The sequence below is a fragment of the Maniola hyperantus genome, chromosome 10 (assembly GCF_902806685.2).
Source record: "Maniola hyperantus chromosome 10, iAphHyp1.2, whole genome shotgun sequence".
NCBI lineage: Eukaryota > Metazoa > Arthropoda > Insecta > Lepidoptera > Nymphalidae > Maniola > Maniola hyperantus.
The window spans coordinates 3,721,993-3,742,370 of NC_048545.1; the positions used below are offsets into that span (position 1 = coordinate 3,721,993).

Genomic DNA, 20,378 nt, shown 5'->3' on the forward strand with positions numbered 1-20,378 from the left:
TCTTTAGGTCCATTTTACTTTGATGATATTGTGTTTCGACTCTCGAATTCTAGCAACGTTTGGTGAGATCTAAAATCTTATACTAAGGGTACAGACTCACAGAGCTTATACTAAAACTAGCTTATTTCTGCAACTTCGTCCTCGTGGACTACACAAAATTCAAACCTCTATTTTACCCCCTTAGGGGGTTGAATTTTCAAAAATCCTTTCTTAGTGGATGTTTACGTCATAAGAGAAATCTGTATTCTGCATGCTGAATTTCAGCCCTATTCGTCCAGTAGTTTGAGCTGTGCTTTGGTAGATCAGTCAGTCAGCTTTTCCTTATTTAGATAAGCTAAGTTGATTTCTAGTTCCCTGCACAGAACAAATGAATACTATTAGCTGATTCTTAGTTCCATGGCTAAATACAATCTATATCCCTGCCACTACGCCCTACTCTTATTAAAATGAGAAAATGTGTTTGTTGCTTTGTCCTTCAATCACTCCACAACGGGATAGCGGTTCGATTTGATTTTTTGCATAGATACCTAGCTAGTATAGTTAGAGGCGTGACAACAAAGACAATTTTTAATCCCGAAAAACGCGAAAAATCAAAGAGTTCATACGAGATTTTTAAAATCTTAAATCCACGCGGATGAATCATCATCAGCGGCATCATTTAGTGTTTTACTATATTATTATATTATACTATACTATATTATTACTATGTAGTGCAATCTATAAGAAGTAAAAATATACCTAACCATGTTACACGTTACAACAAAGCAGTTACAACCGAGATTTTAAAGCTTCGACCTTTACGTAACATAGAGTGAATGCCAACTGAGCAACTGCAGTGGTTAGAACAATTTTCTTACAAGGGTCCCTGATATAGGTAACTGAATAATGGTGGGCGCAGCCGACGGCCTTGGCACAATAAAATCGAAAAGGTTACGCTATTGTTAGTTTGGTGTAAAAGAGATCAAAGTCAAGTAACCGAAGATACCTAAAATAGCAATCTTTTTTGGAATCGAGTTGTCATCAATCCATCGCCGGCTCACTACTGAGCACAGGTCTTCTCTCAGAACAAGAAGGCCATGTACCGCCACGCTTGCCAAGTGCGGATAGGCAGACTTCACACACCTTTTCAGAATATTATAGAGTACTCTCATATCTCTCTCGATGTTTTCCTTCATCATGATTCAAAAAAAAACAAAACATACCTTTGAGAACATTATGGAGAAATTCTCAGGTATGCAGGTTTCCTCACGATGATGATGACAAGGATGAAGTGAATAGCGTGGATTGGCAAACTTCACACACCCTTTGAGAACATAATCTCCAGGCATGTAGGTTTCCTCACGATGTTTTCCTTCACCGTTAAGGCGAGTGATATTTAATTGATTAAAACGCACATAACTCCGAAAAGTTAGAGGTGCGTGCCTGGGATCGAACCGGTCGATTAGGAGAGGCTATCATTGCTACCTACGTATAAAATCTACTAGATATATCTGTATTACGTAGATCTCTACTTTTGAGTTTGAGCATGTTCCCGTGACTTCGCGTGGATTTAGGTTTTCTCTTTAACGCAAAGTCACGGGAGCATGCTAGATCTAGAAAAATTATACAATGCAGTCTCAACCGCGACGCGTGCGTGAACTGAGTCCCTGTGAAAAAGGACGCCAGAAGGGTTCGAAACTACTCGGGCTAACGTCAACTAAACACGTGAGTAAAGCCGGGTGTGAGACATGTATAAATATAGGTACATAAACTATGATATTTTAATAACGTAGGCGTTAAAGCCGGTTATTTAAGGAGATTTCGTCGAAATGTGACAAAAGGTTCTATTATTGAGAGTGCTCCAATAAAGTCCAGTATTATCAAAGGGCCCTTCAATTTACTCAATCGTGGTAATTCTGAAACGTGCTTATTAAATGTCTGAGAATCGTTCGGTATTTAAGTATTTCTCGAATGAAAAAAATATATTTTTTGGTATATAGACAGAATAATTGAAAAATTAGTTGAGTGCTATCGGCAGTAAATGGTTAGGACGTCGTAGAATTATTCTAAGAATTGTTGTTCCCAGAATCTATTGGCCTAGTTTCAGCTCTAGTCATTCTGCCAAAACTGTATACCCGTACACTGTTTGTAAAAAAAAATATGCCATTAACTACAATTTTTTTTTAAATTCATTACAGGCAAATGCTTGACCACAATCACAACTGATGGAAAGTAATGATGTGGCCTAAGATGGGACGCGTTTACCTAGAAGATGCCTATTCTCTCTTGTTTTAAAGATACTCGGGTTGTAATTGGTAGGAAACACAGATCGTCAAAAATGCGGATAGTTTCAAAAAAATATTATATCCTTAAAAAAGAATGCTGGTACTATGAATGCTAAGGCCAAACTTTAAGTTAACTAAAACCTTTGGTCCTATATACGAGTAGCTCTCTTTTTTTAGAAACATTAGTGTTCATCACTCAGAAATATTTATTAGGGTCGGCAGCATCATATTTTATCACATTCAGTGCATATGACATCTTTTTAGTTTATTGCCAAAGTAACCCAATAACAAACTAGGAATTAGGAGGATTTGTTGGTATAATAAATTTAAAATAATGATTGGTACACTGCTTTGTGATGATAATAACCTATAGTATCATTCTCGTAGTGCTACGTCAAGCCTACAGCACCTACGGCACCAAAAATACGTCTATTTTTTGTGTCAGTGTAAGCTTTCGTAGCACTCACATTTAGACTGGAATAAATATTTTCACGCTTGATAAAACTGCACCTGTTGTTTTTATTTTTAGTTCTCGCAATAGAGAATGTCGCTTTAATAAAATCCGATGCACTATTGTATAAACTTTCACTGCTGCGTTATATACTTGGATTAAAAGCGACAAAGGAATCTGCTATCTGCATAACAATTAAACGGGCTTTGTAAGAAATGTGAATGCCTAAACTAGAAATACCTAGAGGTAATGCTTTTTGTAGCCTAAATCTCTGAGCAACTATTCTTTTCCTCCATAGTACCAACATAGTAGGTTGTTATAGTACGTGACAGAAGGCAATCGGGGAGAGATTACCCCGCACACCCGCACAGCCCTCGCGCTAACTCGGTGCGGGGAACGTGGGTAACATGCGGAAGACGGGCGTCCCCCCGCCTCATACCCCGATTGCCATCTTAACCTGTCGCTGACTATAAGTAGGTACGTCTACTGTAACTTTCGTTTTAGTCATGAGGGAAATGTCGAGATTCTGTCCCCACATTGTATAAAACTTTCATAGCTTGTTATAAACTTTGAACAACAGTGACCATTGTAAGAAACATTGTGGACTTTCAAGCGGATGAAGTTACGAGGATGACGTTGAAATAGAAGTCCTAGTACTCTTTATATTATAATGGCTATAAAATACAACGCAAAGTACTTATAGTAACTTTTACTTTGCTTGAATGTAGAGAGTCGAAGATGGCAAGCCTTGTAACAAGACTGACTGGCGACATAGAGTGGCGGAAAATGGCTAGATGTGCAATGCTGAGACTAGGCGTAGTGACGCTGGATTGGACTATGCCCACAGTGAACGTACACAGGCTGAAATGATCATAATGAATGTAGATGTAAAAATTATACATTCAAAATCTGAACCACTGTCACGTCTAGGCAATCTTGGGGATGTAGGAATGAGAAAACTAATTAAGGCCAAATTTTCGACCTTTAATATTAAAGAATTTTTGTCTCTTTTAGGCCTGTAGTTATATTTTAATTTTATCAAATTGGCCTTTAATAACACAAATAAAGCTTTAGAATTTCTAATCAGCCCGACTCCATGTAGATTAGATCGAATTTTGCCAAAGATGAATATTTAAATAGTCCATAACAAATTGATTTCAAGTAGGTATATTATTATAATCTTGCATATTTGAAATTTCCCAAGACAGTGGAAAATCTTTACAACGAAAAAGCTTATTTGTACTCTACCTATGAAGCAAAAATAAACTACTTACTAAGTAATAAGCTTTTTAAGCTAACGGTGTATGTGAGCTGTTACGGCACGCTATTACAGCTAAAAAGAGCATAAAAGTTTCATTGCTTTCTGTAAACTGTCGTTAAACCAATGCTGCACATCCCTGCGGCATTATGTAAGAGATATAGTGAACACCCGGTGCAACAATGGATAGAAAGCAAGTAGGAGTTTATAAGATTCTGAGCTTTTATGGTTCTTTTTGGACGAAGTAAACCGTTCAACGGTAGGTTTTCCTTAGTGCTGACGAATACAAAGTGTATAGCGATCGAAGTCACTTATCGCCAGGTGTGAATGCAGTCAAAGGTACTTTGTCATTGAATAAAAAATATATTCAGTAGAGCATATAGAGAGCAAGAGAGAGAAAGAGAGAGAGAGAGTGAGCAGTTATAAGAACGTTGAAAAAAGAACGCCTGTTAGATAATCCACGATTAAACGTCTCTAATGTGCTAAATAAAACATCCACTATCCAGTTATCGTACATCCCTGAGAGGACATCATGTGAAACAAAATGGACGTTCATACTCAAGTGCCGTAAGCATGAAAAAACTCCTTTAGTATTCAGTGTAAGATATCCGGACGAAGTAATGGCCTTACAAAGACTTTAATATTTCTTTGAACAAAGTTTTTCTCGTTTCTTTATTTTTTACGCACCTAATTGTCCCCTGTTGTAGGCAGGTATTATTAGTTTTTTGTTACAAGCTTTTCTTAGTAATTTTTTTTGATCACAGAATAAAATTATCAGAGTAAAATAGGTATTAATTAAGTTTGGATCCTTTTACGTTTGTCTTAAGCATTGGCGGCAGTTGGAAGGAAGTTAGAAATTAGGCAAAGACTTTTATGAACGATAGAGATATTTTTATTCAAATGAACTTTTAAAAACGTACTCTTCCACTACGTGGGTATGCTCGCGCCTTGATCAGACTTGATGCCTGTTTCATATTATGACTATAATATTAATAACTAGCTTATGCCCGCGACTTCGGCTGCGTTGACTACACAAATTTCGTTGAATTTTCAAATATCCTTTCTTAGCGGATGTCTACGTCATAATAACTATCGGCATGCCAAATGAACTGACTCATTTGCCAACTAGCACAGAAAAATAAAATTGAAATCGGACAATTTTACCGTCCGCTAAACTTTTTAATTAAGAGTGCAATAGTTTCTCTGGAGAGCTACTTCAGCGCAAATCGTGATAGCGACGCTGGAAGAGGGAAGCAGCCTTAGCATGAGATTGCACATTTCGATAACGTTGCAAGACTTCGAGTAGGTATATAAAAGCTTGTCATCCTAAAATAATTATACAGCGCGTCGAATCATATAACAAGACAAATAAGGTATGTAGTACCAAATACTTGGTTAGTGTCATGGATTATTTCGTGACCGTTTGAAACTTGACAAACATTCAAACGGTCCTTCGAATCCACAAAAGCTTTTTACGAGTTCATTTCCGCAATCAGCTGTGAGCAGGGTTGTTACACTGGCGTTTTAAATAAATTCTTTAAGTCCGCATATCTCCCACTGCTATCACGCTATGAGGCTCATTATTTTTTTGGTAAGCACATCTACACAGTGGTTCTCACCTCAGCTTGCGGTGATGTTATCGACATTATCTCACACACACATTATTTGATATACAACTTATTAATAGGTATCACTCACAACATAATGTGCCAAAAGAAATAAAAAATTAAACATTAAATGTTTGCTGTGTTAAAAAATACTAAATTATTAACAATTAATAAAATTTGTCATTAGTAAACAGTGAAAAATGAATTCAGAGTATGTCCGACTAACTGACTTTATATATCTTTATATATATCAACAGCCAGCGCCCTAAGCAGAAACATTGTGAAACAACAATCAGTAGTGCGAAAATAAACTTTAAAACCTAAGTTTTTTTTTTTCAGTGAATAAGAAACTTTTATGAATAAGAAAGTAAAAGTTTACTTTAAGTTCATTTTACTCCGACGTTATAGTTATATGATGTTGTCGAGATGTGTAAACTTGTACTAAGCTTCAGCGTGCGGCTCAATAAGGTGACCCAGATACAGCCTGCCGTTTGTTACAATGTACGTCTGGGGACACGTTCCTGCTATGGCTTGGCCTGTATTTGAACTGAATTAAAAATCATTTAAATAAAAAAACCGGTCAAGTACGAGTTACACTCTGTTTTTAATTTTTTTAATTTGCATGGCGGCCATTTTTAAAATTCGCCATCTTGGTTTTGTTGTTATAGCTGCAATAGAAATCGACACTCTGCGAAAATTTCAACTTGGTATTACGGTTCATGAGATACAGTCCGCTGACAGACTGACGGTCTGTCAGCCTGCCAACGGACTGACAGTCCTAGGTCCTAGGTCCACGCAGACGAAGTCACGGGCATCAGCTAGTAAAACTATAAAGAAGCTGATGTTGAGCTTACGACAATGCCAATGTTATATCTGTGAGTTGCGTACCATGTTTACACATATTTTTAAAGTATTATAAAATTCAAACATAATTATATGAATAGTTACCTCAATTATATCCCGACTAATGATAATTTATGCAATCACGATTAAGCCGAGATTAACCTAATTAATGACTTATGGAGACAGCATTGAATTTATTACTGTATGGAGTCCACGCAAACACATCGAATTTGAACGTACGGATTATTTCAAATTGCAGAAGGGATGAGGCTTTTTGGAAAATGTAACGCAACTGATTTTCTTGGAACGAAAACTAATTTTTAAAACGATCTTTCTGCGCCACTCTACTTACTTACCTACTTGAATTTAATATTTTGATACTTGGTGGGCACAATTTACGCTCACGTTTTTGTGCTTGCGTGATCGTGGGAAATTGAAGTTGAAACACATTAACATCAAAAAAGTCATTAAAGAGTTTATAAAAAAAACCCTGACTGTAGTTTGTATGCACTGCATCTTTTTCAGTTCGCACATTAATCCACATAAAATCCGTCATTTTGATTTTTTAAAGAATTTTGATCCAGTGACACTCGCGAGTCGCGCCATCAAGACGACTCTAGTATCTATAATTTATCAAAATCGGTTGAGCCGTTGAGTAGTTTTGAGCGGAAATATGAACGGACATACATACAGGTCAAATACATTAAATTCCTTTAGTGCTTCGCCGCAGTCGGGCATTGCAGCTCAAATTCATCCATGCTCTGCAGCTAGCGCTCCATGCGGAAACCTTGCGAAATAATATTCGGGGTACACCTACTGAATACATGACCTTAAATCAAGTATCTTTAGGTCCGTTTTACTGTGACATTGGGGCCGATTCTCTTGTACACAATCTCTAAACTAAACTATGACTAACTAATAACTATTAACGGGTCTAAATCTAGTGCTATCCTTTTCCGCAAGCAACATTATGAAAGGGATAGCAATAGATTCAGACGTGTCATTTTTGTTTACAACGAAGTTAGCCACATTATTTTGCTTCGACGCTTGAATTCTATCAACATTGAAGATATTTATATCTTCTATATTAATCCTGCAGGACTAAAGTTTCCTTTCCGCCAACGATCGAATTCGATGTATGTGCGAACTGCATTGGTGCGAGCCATAATGTAAAATATATAATTAATTGCTTCGTGCATAGATGACTTTATCAGCGCATTGCAATAATACCTAATACAATTTGTATAGTTACCAATAGGTACTAGGAATATAATTACAATAAACATGTTATGGGAAAATTATTGTTTATTATAAAAGCAATGTTGTTTTCCTCTTGATAATAATAATAATTTTTGTTTTATTATTCTCGTAAATAATTATAATATTGTGCCTAATAATTGTGTATGCAACTATGCATACCAATTATACTGCATACATATTGTAATCCAAACCAATTTCATACCTAACACAATAAAAATTATCTTATAATAAAAAGTTGTTTTGTTACTATGGAAGTGATTATCCGAGTTACAACTTAAGAACTGTACAGTGGGTTATTTGTTAGATTTATTGACGACCTCCCTGGCGCAGTGGTGAGTCTGTGAGTTTATAAGTGGGAGGTCCCGGCAGGGACAGTTTGGGAATTTGTAATTCCTAAATTGTTACTGGTCTAGCTGGTCTGGTGGGCTGTTACCTTGGCTACTTACCACCGTACCGTCAAGTGATTAAGCGTTCCGGTACGCTTCTGTGTAGAAAACGATAAGGTGTATGGGTTTAATAAAAACAGGGGAAACGGGGGGGGGGGGGGGGGGGGATTATACCGACCGGCCAAGTCGGCAGAGCAAACTTATGATTTTGCTTTGTAGTGGATCCTTCATTCGGGTATGTATAGTCCGTGACAGATTGAGCTTGCAATCGGACAGGACCACCCCGCACGGTCCCCCACGCTATCTCAGTGCGGGCGAGCGCGGGTGTGCGGGGCGTTTCTTCGCCTCATACCCCGATCGCCATCTCGACCTGTCGGGTACTATAGGTGCTACGAGTTACGACCGCAACGAAGCCGGCTCTCGTCCGTAAATATCAAGAGCATCATCTCACTGTAGTATTTATTTACACTGTACACTGTACTTATTTACAATAGTAAGGTAGGTAGATACTATTATGTAGAGTAGGTTATTCCAGTCGATTCTGTATTGACTATTTAATTAGATGGACGTACAGTGGTACAGCTGTCGACACCTTGTCTGCTTGCATATTAGCGATGCAGGGAATCGATCGTTTTTTCATTTGCTTTGCCGCATTCCTCCGTTAATTAATAATTAACAACCCAGGTAAGGTAGCCGCTGAATTCAGACGGTGCAAGACCAAGGCGTGTCTCTACAAGAGGCCTATGAAATCCAGTAAGTAGAACAGAGATATACCGCAAAGGACTTTCAACCTGATTGAATAATAAGAGGACCAATACTGTTTTTGTAATTCAGTAAAATGGAGCTGGACCTGCCTTTACTCTTTCTGTCAATAATACCGCTAGCTTTATCTTAATATTATTATTAATTTATTATCACGCAACTCCTATAATAAAAGTTAAAAACATAGCTAAGTATCTTGTTATTACTAAACCTATCTATTTATCCATATGTAGTTAGGTATATACCTATGGTGGTAATGCCCGCAACTTCATTCGCGTGGATATAGGTTTTTTTAAATCCCAGGTAACCTTTGACTTATTGTATCTTACATCAGCTCTATAGCTCAGCCAGCTCTGCAGTTAATAGTTTCTGAATAAAACATTTCTTACGTTTGCGTTGGGAACAAAAAAATGTGCATATACTTACTTAAAACTAGTTTATACGGTAAAATTGCTAAGCCATAGTCAAAAGCTAGCCGATATAACATTCTTACTTACCTAAGTACTAGTTGTACTTCGGCATGAAAAATGGAATCTCATTAGAAGTGAAATTGCGGTGGACAACGTATCCTGCCGCGTAGTTACACCCGTGGGGGAACTTTCATTCGTACGGGTTGAATCTCGGAACAGATGTTTGTTCCTAATTTTACCCCTACCCCTACGGATAACCCCTTCCCCCAGCTAGGGGTGCTTTATGTGCCGCGGTCTTTCTGGCTGAGATTCTAGATAGATATAAATACCATCATCATCATCATGATAAAGTCGTACCGCACGCGGTATGCTGAAAGTGCGCCAACCTTCCGCGCACTTTCCATGCTAAATGAGTTGATTGCTCAGCACCAGAGCCTAGACGTGTTCAATACAAATATAAATCAATTTATTTCATGTGTAGATCACTTATAAGAACCTTTGTGTATTTGTTTGAATAGTAGGTATAAGTTATTAGTCATAAGTCTAACTTGTAATGCGCTTTGGCACTAGCTGTAAGCATATCAAGTATCTATAATAAAATGAAATGAAATGAAATGATCAACCCATAGCTGGCTCACTACCAGTGCACGGGTCTCTTTTCATTTCAGTATGAGAAGGGTTTGACCATGGTCACCACAACTATTGAAAACATTATGGAGAACTCTCAGGTATGCAGGTTTCCTCGCGATGTTCTCCTTCACCGTTAAAGCAAGTGATATTTTGATTTCTTAAAACGCACTTAACTCCGAAAAGTTAGAGGTGCGTGCCCGGGATCGAGCCCCCGACCTCCCGAATAGAAGACGGATGTCGTAACTACTAGGGTATCGCGGCGTGATATAAATATATTACACACAAAGAAGTCTAGAACAAACATAGACTAAGTAGAACATTAATTTGAAATGTACACAAGCTATATAGCAATAAGTGATCTTAGGGTGCCTTTCCATTAAAACGGTTACTAAACATGCTTTTCCGCATTTATAGCTATGCTTAAATGAATTCTAGTATTAGTGACAATTTTAAACCCAACCATATCTGACCATCATAGAGAGAGAGAGCCAGCGCGTGCTAGACCTTCGTTATTTTATAAAAGCTGAAAATTTATCTGCGTATTGTCCCCACACCTGGGAGGAACGTTTGCTTGGATGTGTGTTTGTATCATGGTGGCTTTGGGAGATAACAGGTAGTAAAGGTGTAAAAAATCTTACGAGTTTTAGAAAGAGTTTCCACGGGATTTTTAATTATATGCGTAAAATTTAACTACTCTTGCGCCATTTAAAACTTTTTGTGTCAAATTTTATGTTAATAATTATACATATCTCACACCCGGCTTTATTTACGTGTTTAGTCGACGCTAGCCCGACTAGTTTCGAAACCATCCGGGGTCCTTTTTCAAAGGGAGTCAGTTCATGTTAAATGATTTTAGTCCTTATTTTAAAGGTGAACCCATGGTGAACCATACTTTTGACATGACAGTTGACCCATAGAGTTAAAATGGTGCGTGAGGAGTCATTTTGTACGGAGTATATCTAAATCCACGCGTATTAAATCCGGGAATTCTATAGTACTAATAATATAAATAAGTAATCAAATATTTGTATCTAGTAACGGTAACAAATATAGCAAATCGATTTCAAACCACAACAAAAGCTGGTTTGAAATTGGCAAACCTATTACTAGTTACAATATTAGTTTCGAACTTTGTAGATTAATTATTATAAGTAGGTACATACTTGGATATTCACTATCATTGCCGGTCCAATCTTCTCTCAGAATGAGAAGAGTTTAGGCCATAGTTCACCACACTGGTTAAAGCGGATTTGCAGACTTCACAGCTTTGAGAAAATTATGGAGAACTCTAAGGCATACATATCTTTACGATGTTTATCCTCACCGTTAAACAAGTGATATTTAATTGCTTAAAACGCACATAACTCCAAAATGTACGTGCCCAGGATCAAACCGTGGACCCCCCCGAATAGGAGGTAGAGGTCCTAACGACTAGGCTATCACCGCTTCATTATAAAATTCAAAGTCCTGACTGACTGACTGGGTGACTGACTTATATTATGTCAACTAACAGCTCAAACCACTAGATGGATCGGGCTAAAATTGACGTAGGCATATCTGTATACATAAAATTTAAAGTCCTGACTGACTGACTTCAAGTTTAAAAATTCAACCCTAAGGGGTAAAATAGAAGTTCGAAATTTGTGTAGTCCACGCGGGCGAAGTCACGGTAATAAGCTAGTTAGAGCATAAAGTTAGTTTGTTACAGGCTACAGCTAATACCTACGCTGTAATTTAGTCAACCTTGTTTAAAAAAGGTACACGTAACCTAAAAAATAAACAAAGAAAAAAGTTCATCTCATCAACATGTTTTACTAATTTTATTTGCCGGTGGAAAATTGGCACATGTTAACTGTAGATAGATAGATTATATTATGTAGGTTCTCGAACACGTCATAATTATTTTGATGTCAGTCTGTCAGTGTCTCCTTTTATACCTATGTATCCGTATACTCAGCGGGACACCACACCTTAGGGGAATTTTGGTAGGTCAGGTAATCATTTCGAGATTTATTTGACCAAATTCAACATTTGTTCCGTGGAAAAGAATGAAATAACCAGCCAGCGCAGCGGGATATTTTGAATCCCCACATCGATCGTAGAGGTATAGGTACCTTAGATAGGTTGGATGTAGGAATCCGAGCGAAGAAAAGAAGGTGAGTGTAGGGTCCATAGAATTAGACCTAACTAAATAAGTATACATATACTATATAGGTATGTATAATATTTAGATGGTAGGGGCACTATACCCATATAGGTATATACGTGGATTCTGTGAAAAGTGACATCAACATTATGTATGCTCTCGTCTAAATTGAATCATAAATTATTACTTTAATACCCTCGCATTTTCCTCTGCGATGAGTGGCATATGTCAAAGAAAAAAACGGGAAGTGCGAGTCAAACTCGCGCAATGAGGGTTCCGTACTACAGTCGTATTTTTTCGACATTTTGCACGATAATTTAAAAACTATGATGCATAAAAATAAATAAAAATCTGTTTTAGAATGTACAGGTGAAGACCTTTCATATGATACCCCACTTGATATAGTTATCTCACTTCGAAAGTTGAAAATACTAATTATTAGTTCATGACCACAATTTAATTTTTTTTGTATGATCTAACCCTAAATTTACGGTTTTCAGATTTTTCCCCAAATGTCAGCTATAAGATCTACCTACCTGCCAAATTTCATGATTGTAGGTCAACAGTAAGTACCCTGTAGGTTTCTTGACAGACAGACAGACAGACAGACAACAAAGTGATCCTATAAGGGTTCCGTTTTTCCTTTTGAGGTACGGAACCCTAAAAACGGTGAAGAGGAGAATTTCCGGTAGGCAAAAAGCGTTGGATGAATCTTGTATGAGCACATTTACTTGTATACCTATATATAGAACTAGCTTATGCTCGCGATTTCGTCCGCGTAGACTACACAAATTTCAAACCCCTGTTTCACCCTCTTAAGGGTTGAATTTTCAAAAATCCTTTCTTAGCGGATGCCTACGTCATAATAGCTATCTGTATGCCAAATTACAGCTCGATCCGTCCAGTAATTTGAGCTATGCGTTGATAGATCAGTCAGTCAGTCACCTTTTCCTTTTATATGTTTAGATATAAAACATTACTTCTTAACTTAAAAAGAAATTAAAGGATAACAGTTTAATTTGGTACCTACCATGAATTACTATCATGCTTAATTACTATCCTCAGTAGACATCATATGGTTCTACGGTCATTAATTAAGCGGAATGGCCATATTTGGACCTCCACAGTCGGTCACCCATCCAGTTAACGATTAGGTTCAACGTTGTTTAGCCATCATGATCGTTTGATATGCGCTGTTACAACTATTATAGGCTACATCCCTCACGGTAACAGCTTAATTTGGTACCATAAATTATTATTGTGACTATCCTCACTAGACGCCATACGGTTCCACAGTCATTAATTAAGCGCTAAGTACAATGTTAAATCTTAATTAAATGTCACCCTTCATGCCTGTCTTCTCCAACTTGATTCTGTAATATTATATGGAAGACTTCTTATCTAATATTTCAGTGTAAGTAAAGACGACGTTTTAAAAAGATATGATTTTTTACGAAGAGTTGAAGACTGAAACTTCTCTTAACACTACTTTGCCTTTAATACTAGTGCTACTATAGTAATAGATTGATTTTTGCCATTTAAGTACCTACACAAAAACACTGATAGGATTTGGTATGTTTGAAGCATTAGGATACGACTATGGTCTCAAACTGTATTATAACAGAGATAATATTATTAGGGTAAAAGTCAAGGGAAATTGCACCAAAGCTTTTGGTTTTAGACTTTTTAAAAAAAAATTACATCCAATTTTAGTAATATCTGAAGTGCAACAAAGTAATCAATTATTATAGATTACATTGGATAATAGTACCTTGTATTTCAAGGTACTATTATAGATGTCTGATAATAATCAAGTAAGTAAATAATAGCAATTTGCAGAGTAGGAAGAGGAACAACATTGCTATTCATGGAAATGTAGAAAATGACACAACAGTGTATCGGAATGTCTGCCTTATAACTTTTAAAAATAACATAAAACCCTTTTTATTCTGAGAGAAGACCCGTGCTTATTTGTGGGCAGAAACTATACATGGGTCTGCGATGGGTTGATTATGATAAAACCAGGACACCAAAGCCCCGAGGAGATGGCATAGACAAAAAAATATCACTCACCGATACTCTGACTGACCCAGATGCCCAGCATGTCCAGCTGCAGCAGCCGGTGATACAGACTGGCGCCTTGCGTGTGGTTCATGAACAAATGGTACAGGAACGAACCACACCAGGGCGCCAGAGCTCCAAGGAGATGACATAGTGATAAGAACCATGCACCGGCACCTCCACTACCGCTTCCCCAGGGCAGCAAACCGGGTAGGACGGCCAGTATGTAGACTAGGGATACACCTGGAAAGAAAATTATAGCTTAAAAAAGATTCGCTAACCTACAAACTGCCTATGGAGGAAGATTGGAATCGAATATTTTGGTAAAGGAAGTAATAACATAAGGCCATTTTACAAACAAAATTGTTCGCGTTTTGAAACTTAATTACGGCAATTCGTAAGGCTTCTGATGGTAAAACTACCGTTTAAGTTGAATGGCAACCAAAGGGTGGCCAGAAACGGTGGAGCTCTTACAAGTTACAAATCGTCACGTAGAATAAACACGCGAGGGGTACACGCTACCGTGTTGCCATGCGGGACTTAGCGAAAGTAAACTACTTTCGCTAAGTCCCGCAAGTGGTACCAATAAATAAATAATTAAAGCTAATAAAGTATTTGACTGTCACTGCCTTCGATGAACAATTTAATTATTAGTGTCACTGCAATCTATAAGATGGAGCTTTAGGAGGAGATTAGCTAGTACATATATACCTACATATTATATTTTTGGCGTGGAAGACCATTTTGATCGCTCTCGACTTCATATATAGTAAGTAGATAGATGTACTTACTGCATCGTAAGTATGTCTACATGGTTTAGATGAATAATAACGGTTTATGACGGCGACATAACATGATGTCTCTAGATGCCTTTTAATTCATTTTGTGGTAAGCAAATTTTATATTTCAAATGCCTCGTCATTATAAAAATTGTGCAGCCATATTACTGTGTCAAAAGTCGCGTAAACACTTAACACACTTACAGCTTGCTAACTCTCTAGCAATTAAGGCTCGTTTCTATATGAATACTTTCTGCTCCAGGTCGAAATGGGCAAAAAACAGCTAAAAATTAATGAAATGGACCGTTTGCAGTTTACTTCAAACATTTGGAAGTTTTTTGGGAGTACTTACTAATAGGTTTTAATGTTAATATTTTTGGCAATTTGCCCTATCTAATATCTTTTAAAGTGAAAATTTCTTTAGGCACGTTGGGCGATATTGATATTGGGATGAGTAAAAACTTCAAGGTTGCGTTACCGACACTTATGTTAATAGTGCTCGGCGAGCGGATAGATTTTTTGTTAGTCGATGTTTCGAAATTCCCATGGAAGTGAAGTCACGGGCGGTCTTAGTTTATAAATAACAAAGTAAGTAATTTGTAACGTAGTTATACATAGCTAAAGTGCGTGATAATGGAGGTTGTCATTAATCAAATTCAACAACATCAGGCGATGGGCAGGTCGGGTCGTTTGCGTCCACTAAATATCAAGGATATAATTTTGTATTGTTTGTTTATTTAGACTAATAATTTTATGGCTCCAAGGAAATAGCGACGAGTCCTAAAACACAACATTTCATTCCGGTGTAAAAAATAAAACGCTTTTAAATACTTCTTAATTTAGATAAAAGTTATATATTTTTGGATCCAAAATACAGTATTAGATATCACATGTGTAAAGACCAAGTAGTACTTAGTAATATTTAGTACAAAAATATTAGGTAAACGTTTCTAATATATTTTTGGTTAAATAATAAGCAGTAGTAGTACCAGGTACAGCACTTATTATGGATACAAAAATATTAAAGCTTTTACCTAACAATTCGTTAGAGAAAACAAGGAAGCTTTTTATGACTCGTACCATTTTTAGTTTAGTTTAATCCTTACTTTCATTAGCAAATACTTTTGAATTTTTGTTTGTGAGCAATTTTTAGTTTAGGGACTTATGTTTTCTGATCTGGTTCAAACTTCGTTATATTTAAGACTAGCTGATGCCCGCGACTTCGTACGCGTGGATTTAGGTTTTTAAAAATCCGGTGGGAATTCTTAAATTTTCCGGGATAAAAAGTAGCCCATGTCTTTCCTCGGGTTGCAAGCTACCTCTGTACCAAATTTCGTCAAAATCGGTTGAACGGTTGAGCCGTGAAAAGCTATCAGACAGACAGACAGACACACTTTCGCATTTATAATATTAGTATGGATGGATTATTTAATTTGTCAGGTTAAGTACCCATACTGGATAATTTGAATTGATTCCTAATTTCATTAGGAGTCATTATTTCTTTCTTTAGGAGAAATAAAACTAATTTCAACATTAAATCCTTTTTTACCATTTTATTTCTCTAGATTAAATCTAATGTAAAGGAAATTACAAATACTTTGCGCAAAATGTCATACTTAAGCGTTTCGAGATAAGAAAATAAAAAGCTCGCGGCACGTAGCGAAATCACGTAAATTCACGTAATAGCGTAACTTCGTTCATTAATCAAGGAACCACAATGCTGTAAGAATCAAGGATTCGATCTTTAATACTCATATTATCTCTCCCTCTATCTCTATTTCATCTTTATTTCTATCCCTTATTCTATCTTTACCTCTGTTTCTATAATAAATTGTCTCTATTGCTATTTCGAAGAGTTTGTGTAGTTATTTAATGTTATATAGAAGCAGGCGTTATTTTGCGGAAGCCCATGATATACATAGAGCTACAAACTTAATTTGCTTATTACTATAATTCGCCAATACAGACCTTGTATAGCACAATGTGTTTGTACATGCGAGCACCAGTTCTAGAACACACTCAACATACATTTCATCCCGACATTGGAGCATCCCGAGGTGATACTGAGACTGGTAACTTGGTATTTGGTGGTAAATTGTGTGACGATTCAAAAACACTTGTAAAAGTTTATTTGAATAAAAATACCTATAAGTATTCTATTCTACTTACTCCACAACGTGTTAAACTTAAATTGACTTTGCAATTGTGGATTTACCCTTGATTGTCTTTGTATAGTTATGTAATGTTTCAAAGTATAAAAGCTGGCAAGGAGCAAATTCATGTAGATATAACGTAACTTCCTCCATTAATCACGTCACCATTCACCACAATGCTGTGTTGTTGAAAGTAGCGAGTAAGATTAGATGTTTAAATTTAATACTAGTCATACTTAGTATCTCTCTGTATCTCTCTCTATTCTACATCCCTTTATTTTTATATTTATCTGTCTCTGATAGTCGTTCTCGAGACTGAAGTACTGGAGAAGAATATTGAGAGTATCTTAGATCGAATGTCGGACTAGCAAGTCCATTCTCGAAGAACTCGGCATCAAGCAGCGTTTATCTTCTACTATGCGGGATCGCATTTACACCTTCTTTGGTCACATATCGATGCAAGGATGTCTCCATTGAATGTTTAGTAGTTCGAAGAAGAGTAGAGGACACCCACAGTACGTGGTAAATCACCCATGCGATGGACATACCAAACGAGGGCTGCGATGGACGTCCCCTTACATGCACAAGGAATAGGAGCCATCAGAGGAGAGAGGAATAGAGACGCATAATAATTATACTGTGGCAGCACTGCAGTGATAAACACGATCGTTCTGTGTATAAAATCTGGCAAGGAGCAGATATGACGTAACTTCGCCCATAAATCAAGTCACCATTTCACCACAACGACGTGTTGTCGGAAGTAGCAAGTAAGATTAGAGCGCGGTGGAGAAATGTTTGAATACTAGAATTGTTGGATGCAAATGCTAGCTTTGCTTATCTGCTTGTTACTATGCAAAGGCTCTGTAGGTGACACCTATGAAATGGACTTATTCCATTACGCTGGAAGCGGTGCAGTGCCATACAAAATGAAAATAGCTTTGAATCGGCACAAAAAATAATTATAACGACCGCAATCAGAATTTGTGAGTGCGGTCGTTATACTATCAGCACCAAAATGACGAAAATCAAGTTCCTTGAAAAGCAACGTAGGTCCAGGGAACAAGTAGTATTAGTAGAGGTCAGTGCCTATTTATAATTTATGTGCATACTAGAATTACTAGACTATATCTCGGTATGTACCTATTTTATAGAATTGTAATGACTTAGACGTGACAATAACGTATGAAAGTATGGGTAGGTTTGTATAAAGCGAAGGCATAAAGTAGGTCATGCTTGAACTGTGCCACGCTCGTGCTGCTTTCGGGTTTGTATTATTAAGTTAGATTTTTATCAAAATCTGAGATAAAGTACTTATCAAAAAAAGGCTACGCCTTGGCGTAACTTCACTCCGTAGATGTACATTGTGGCTTACTATTTTCTAATGCGGTGAAAGCTGAAGCAGAAACTTTTTATTCTGTAGCATTCTCGTGCTCGAGCTCTGCAGAAATTTAATATTTCTGTTTTATTTCGTAAGTACGTCATAAGTGGTGTTTTACGAGAGATGCATCAAGAAATACGTAAGTTGTTTTTTTTTGTGCTATAGTATATAGGTACGTGTGTTAGATCATTTTGAAGGACTTTTTGAAGCTTTAAAAAGTTTTTTTAGGCATGGTAAGGCTCCCCCACACAGCTGCGTTATTATCGGTCGATAATATCGCATGCGTTATTGCGATATCTTTTTCAGTACATTTTGTATTAGGATGGTCATGTAGTTACACACTGCTGCGATAATAACGCCGCAATGGAAGTAGGACGTATTATCGCAGCAGTGTGTAACTACATGACCATCCTAATACAAAATGTACTGAAAACAGATATCGCAATAACGTATGCGATATTATCGACCGATAATAACGCGGCTGTGTGGGGGAGCCTTAATTCTGAGCGGACGGTCTTTATTTGGACTGCCAGTTGAACTGCCAGATAACTGCAAAGTTTTACTCTGCGTGCTAGGTACGTACGTATATACTACGTAGGTATATTCAAAAGCAGAGAGAACTTCCAAAACCGGGCAAAAAGATTTCGGTGGCAGATTGTATTGTTTGGAAAGCCCTTGTTCGTTGTTTTTCCATTTCTCATCCCTTATTGCGAAAAGCTGACTCGCCGCAATTTCGAGACTAATCGAAAAATAGCTGTCCCACAATTCTTCATTTCGAATGAAAATAGAAAGCTCTTCGAGCCGCGAGACTCTTTACAATATTTCTATTTCTACCAAAGAATATCTATTTCACATAATATTTTTGGTTTCATTTAGGTTTCAATTCGCATTTCAATTTTCGTTAAAGCCTTTTATGAAAATTGAAGCGAATGAAGGATTTGTGACTAACGAAGGCATTTTGTGCTACGTCTCAGTTATTTTAGGGAGAAGAGTTTTATTAGCTCAAGATTTTTTCTACATATTGTATTATTGTTTTCTAATCGTACTCGTATAGATTGATAAATTACGAACAATAAAAAATAACTTAAGTAATCTACCACAAAAAGGTAGTACTTCTAAAAAAACAAGTATCCTACAGTTTTATTTACGAAATTATAAAATCGTTTAAGTACTATTTATTACGAGAACGTGAACTCCATGAATATAAAAGGATAAACTAGCCGAAACTTCTCGGTCTAGAAATTTGAGAATTTGAATGTAAATGCTAATCTGATTGTGAATGTAGTAAGTAGCTAGTATTCTTTGCTTTGACGTCTACGGTGGTCTACGGGAGTCTACGATGGTAGGCAATGAAAAGGATGATTGAGAAAGGATTGAGGAAGGAAAGAAAAATTCGTGAAGCCAGGACAAGTCCGCTCTAAGTATATATTAGTTAAACAAGCTCATTCTATGAACAATTCTACAAAAAAATTTCATTGCAACATACAACAAAAAATTTTTGTAGGCTATACGTAAAATAAAAATCGTTTTTATGGAATTAATAATAGAAATAGAAAGTAGGTGTATATAATCAATATTCAGTTTACTTTCCTTGAACTGGCCTAACTTACTCATTTACATTGTACAATTGCATGACAGACGATTAAAGTTACTTACGTAGGTATATTGCGTTTAGCGACAAACTTTGACCACAAATAAAAAGCAAAGTGGGTTGCACAAGTCAGTATTTATACTTACATGCCGTGTAGAAACCAAAGGGGTATGGGTTTAATAAAAACTGCCATACCTCTTCCAGGTTAGCCCGCTATCATCTTAGATTGCATCATCACTTACCACCAGGTGAGATTGCAGTCAAGGGCTAACTTGTATCTGAATTAAAAAAAAAAAATTATTAAGTTTAAACATATTTTAAGTCAACTTGAATAAATCCTTACTTCAATACGTTTTGCTTTTGTAACTTTTACATATTTAACCACCTGTCATGAAACTG

General features: G+C 36.8%; 1 protein-coding gene across 1 annotated transcript in view; it reads right to left on the bottom strand.

The window, feature by feature from the left end:
* Positions 1-20,378, bottom strand: part of LOC117985730 (progestin and adipoQ receptor family member 4) — a 59,571-nt gene that overhangs the window by 22,418 nt on the left and 16,775 nt on the right. The window contains exon 2 of the mRNA XM_034972500.2: positions 14,091-14,321. Coding sequence (XP_034828391.1) covers positions 14,091-14,321 — 231 coding nt within the window. The remainder of the gene's footprint in view (positions 1-14,090; positions 14,322-20,378) is intronic.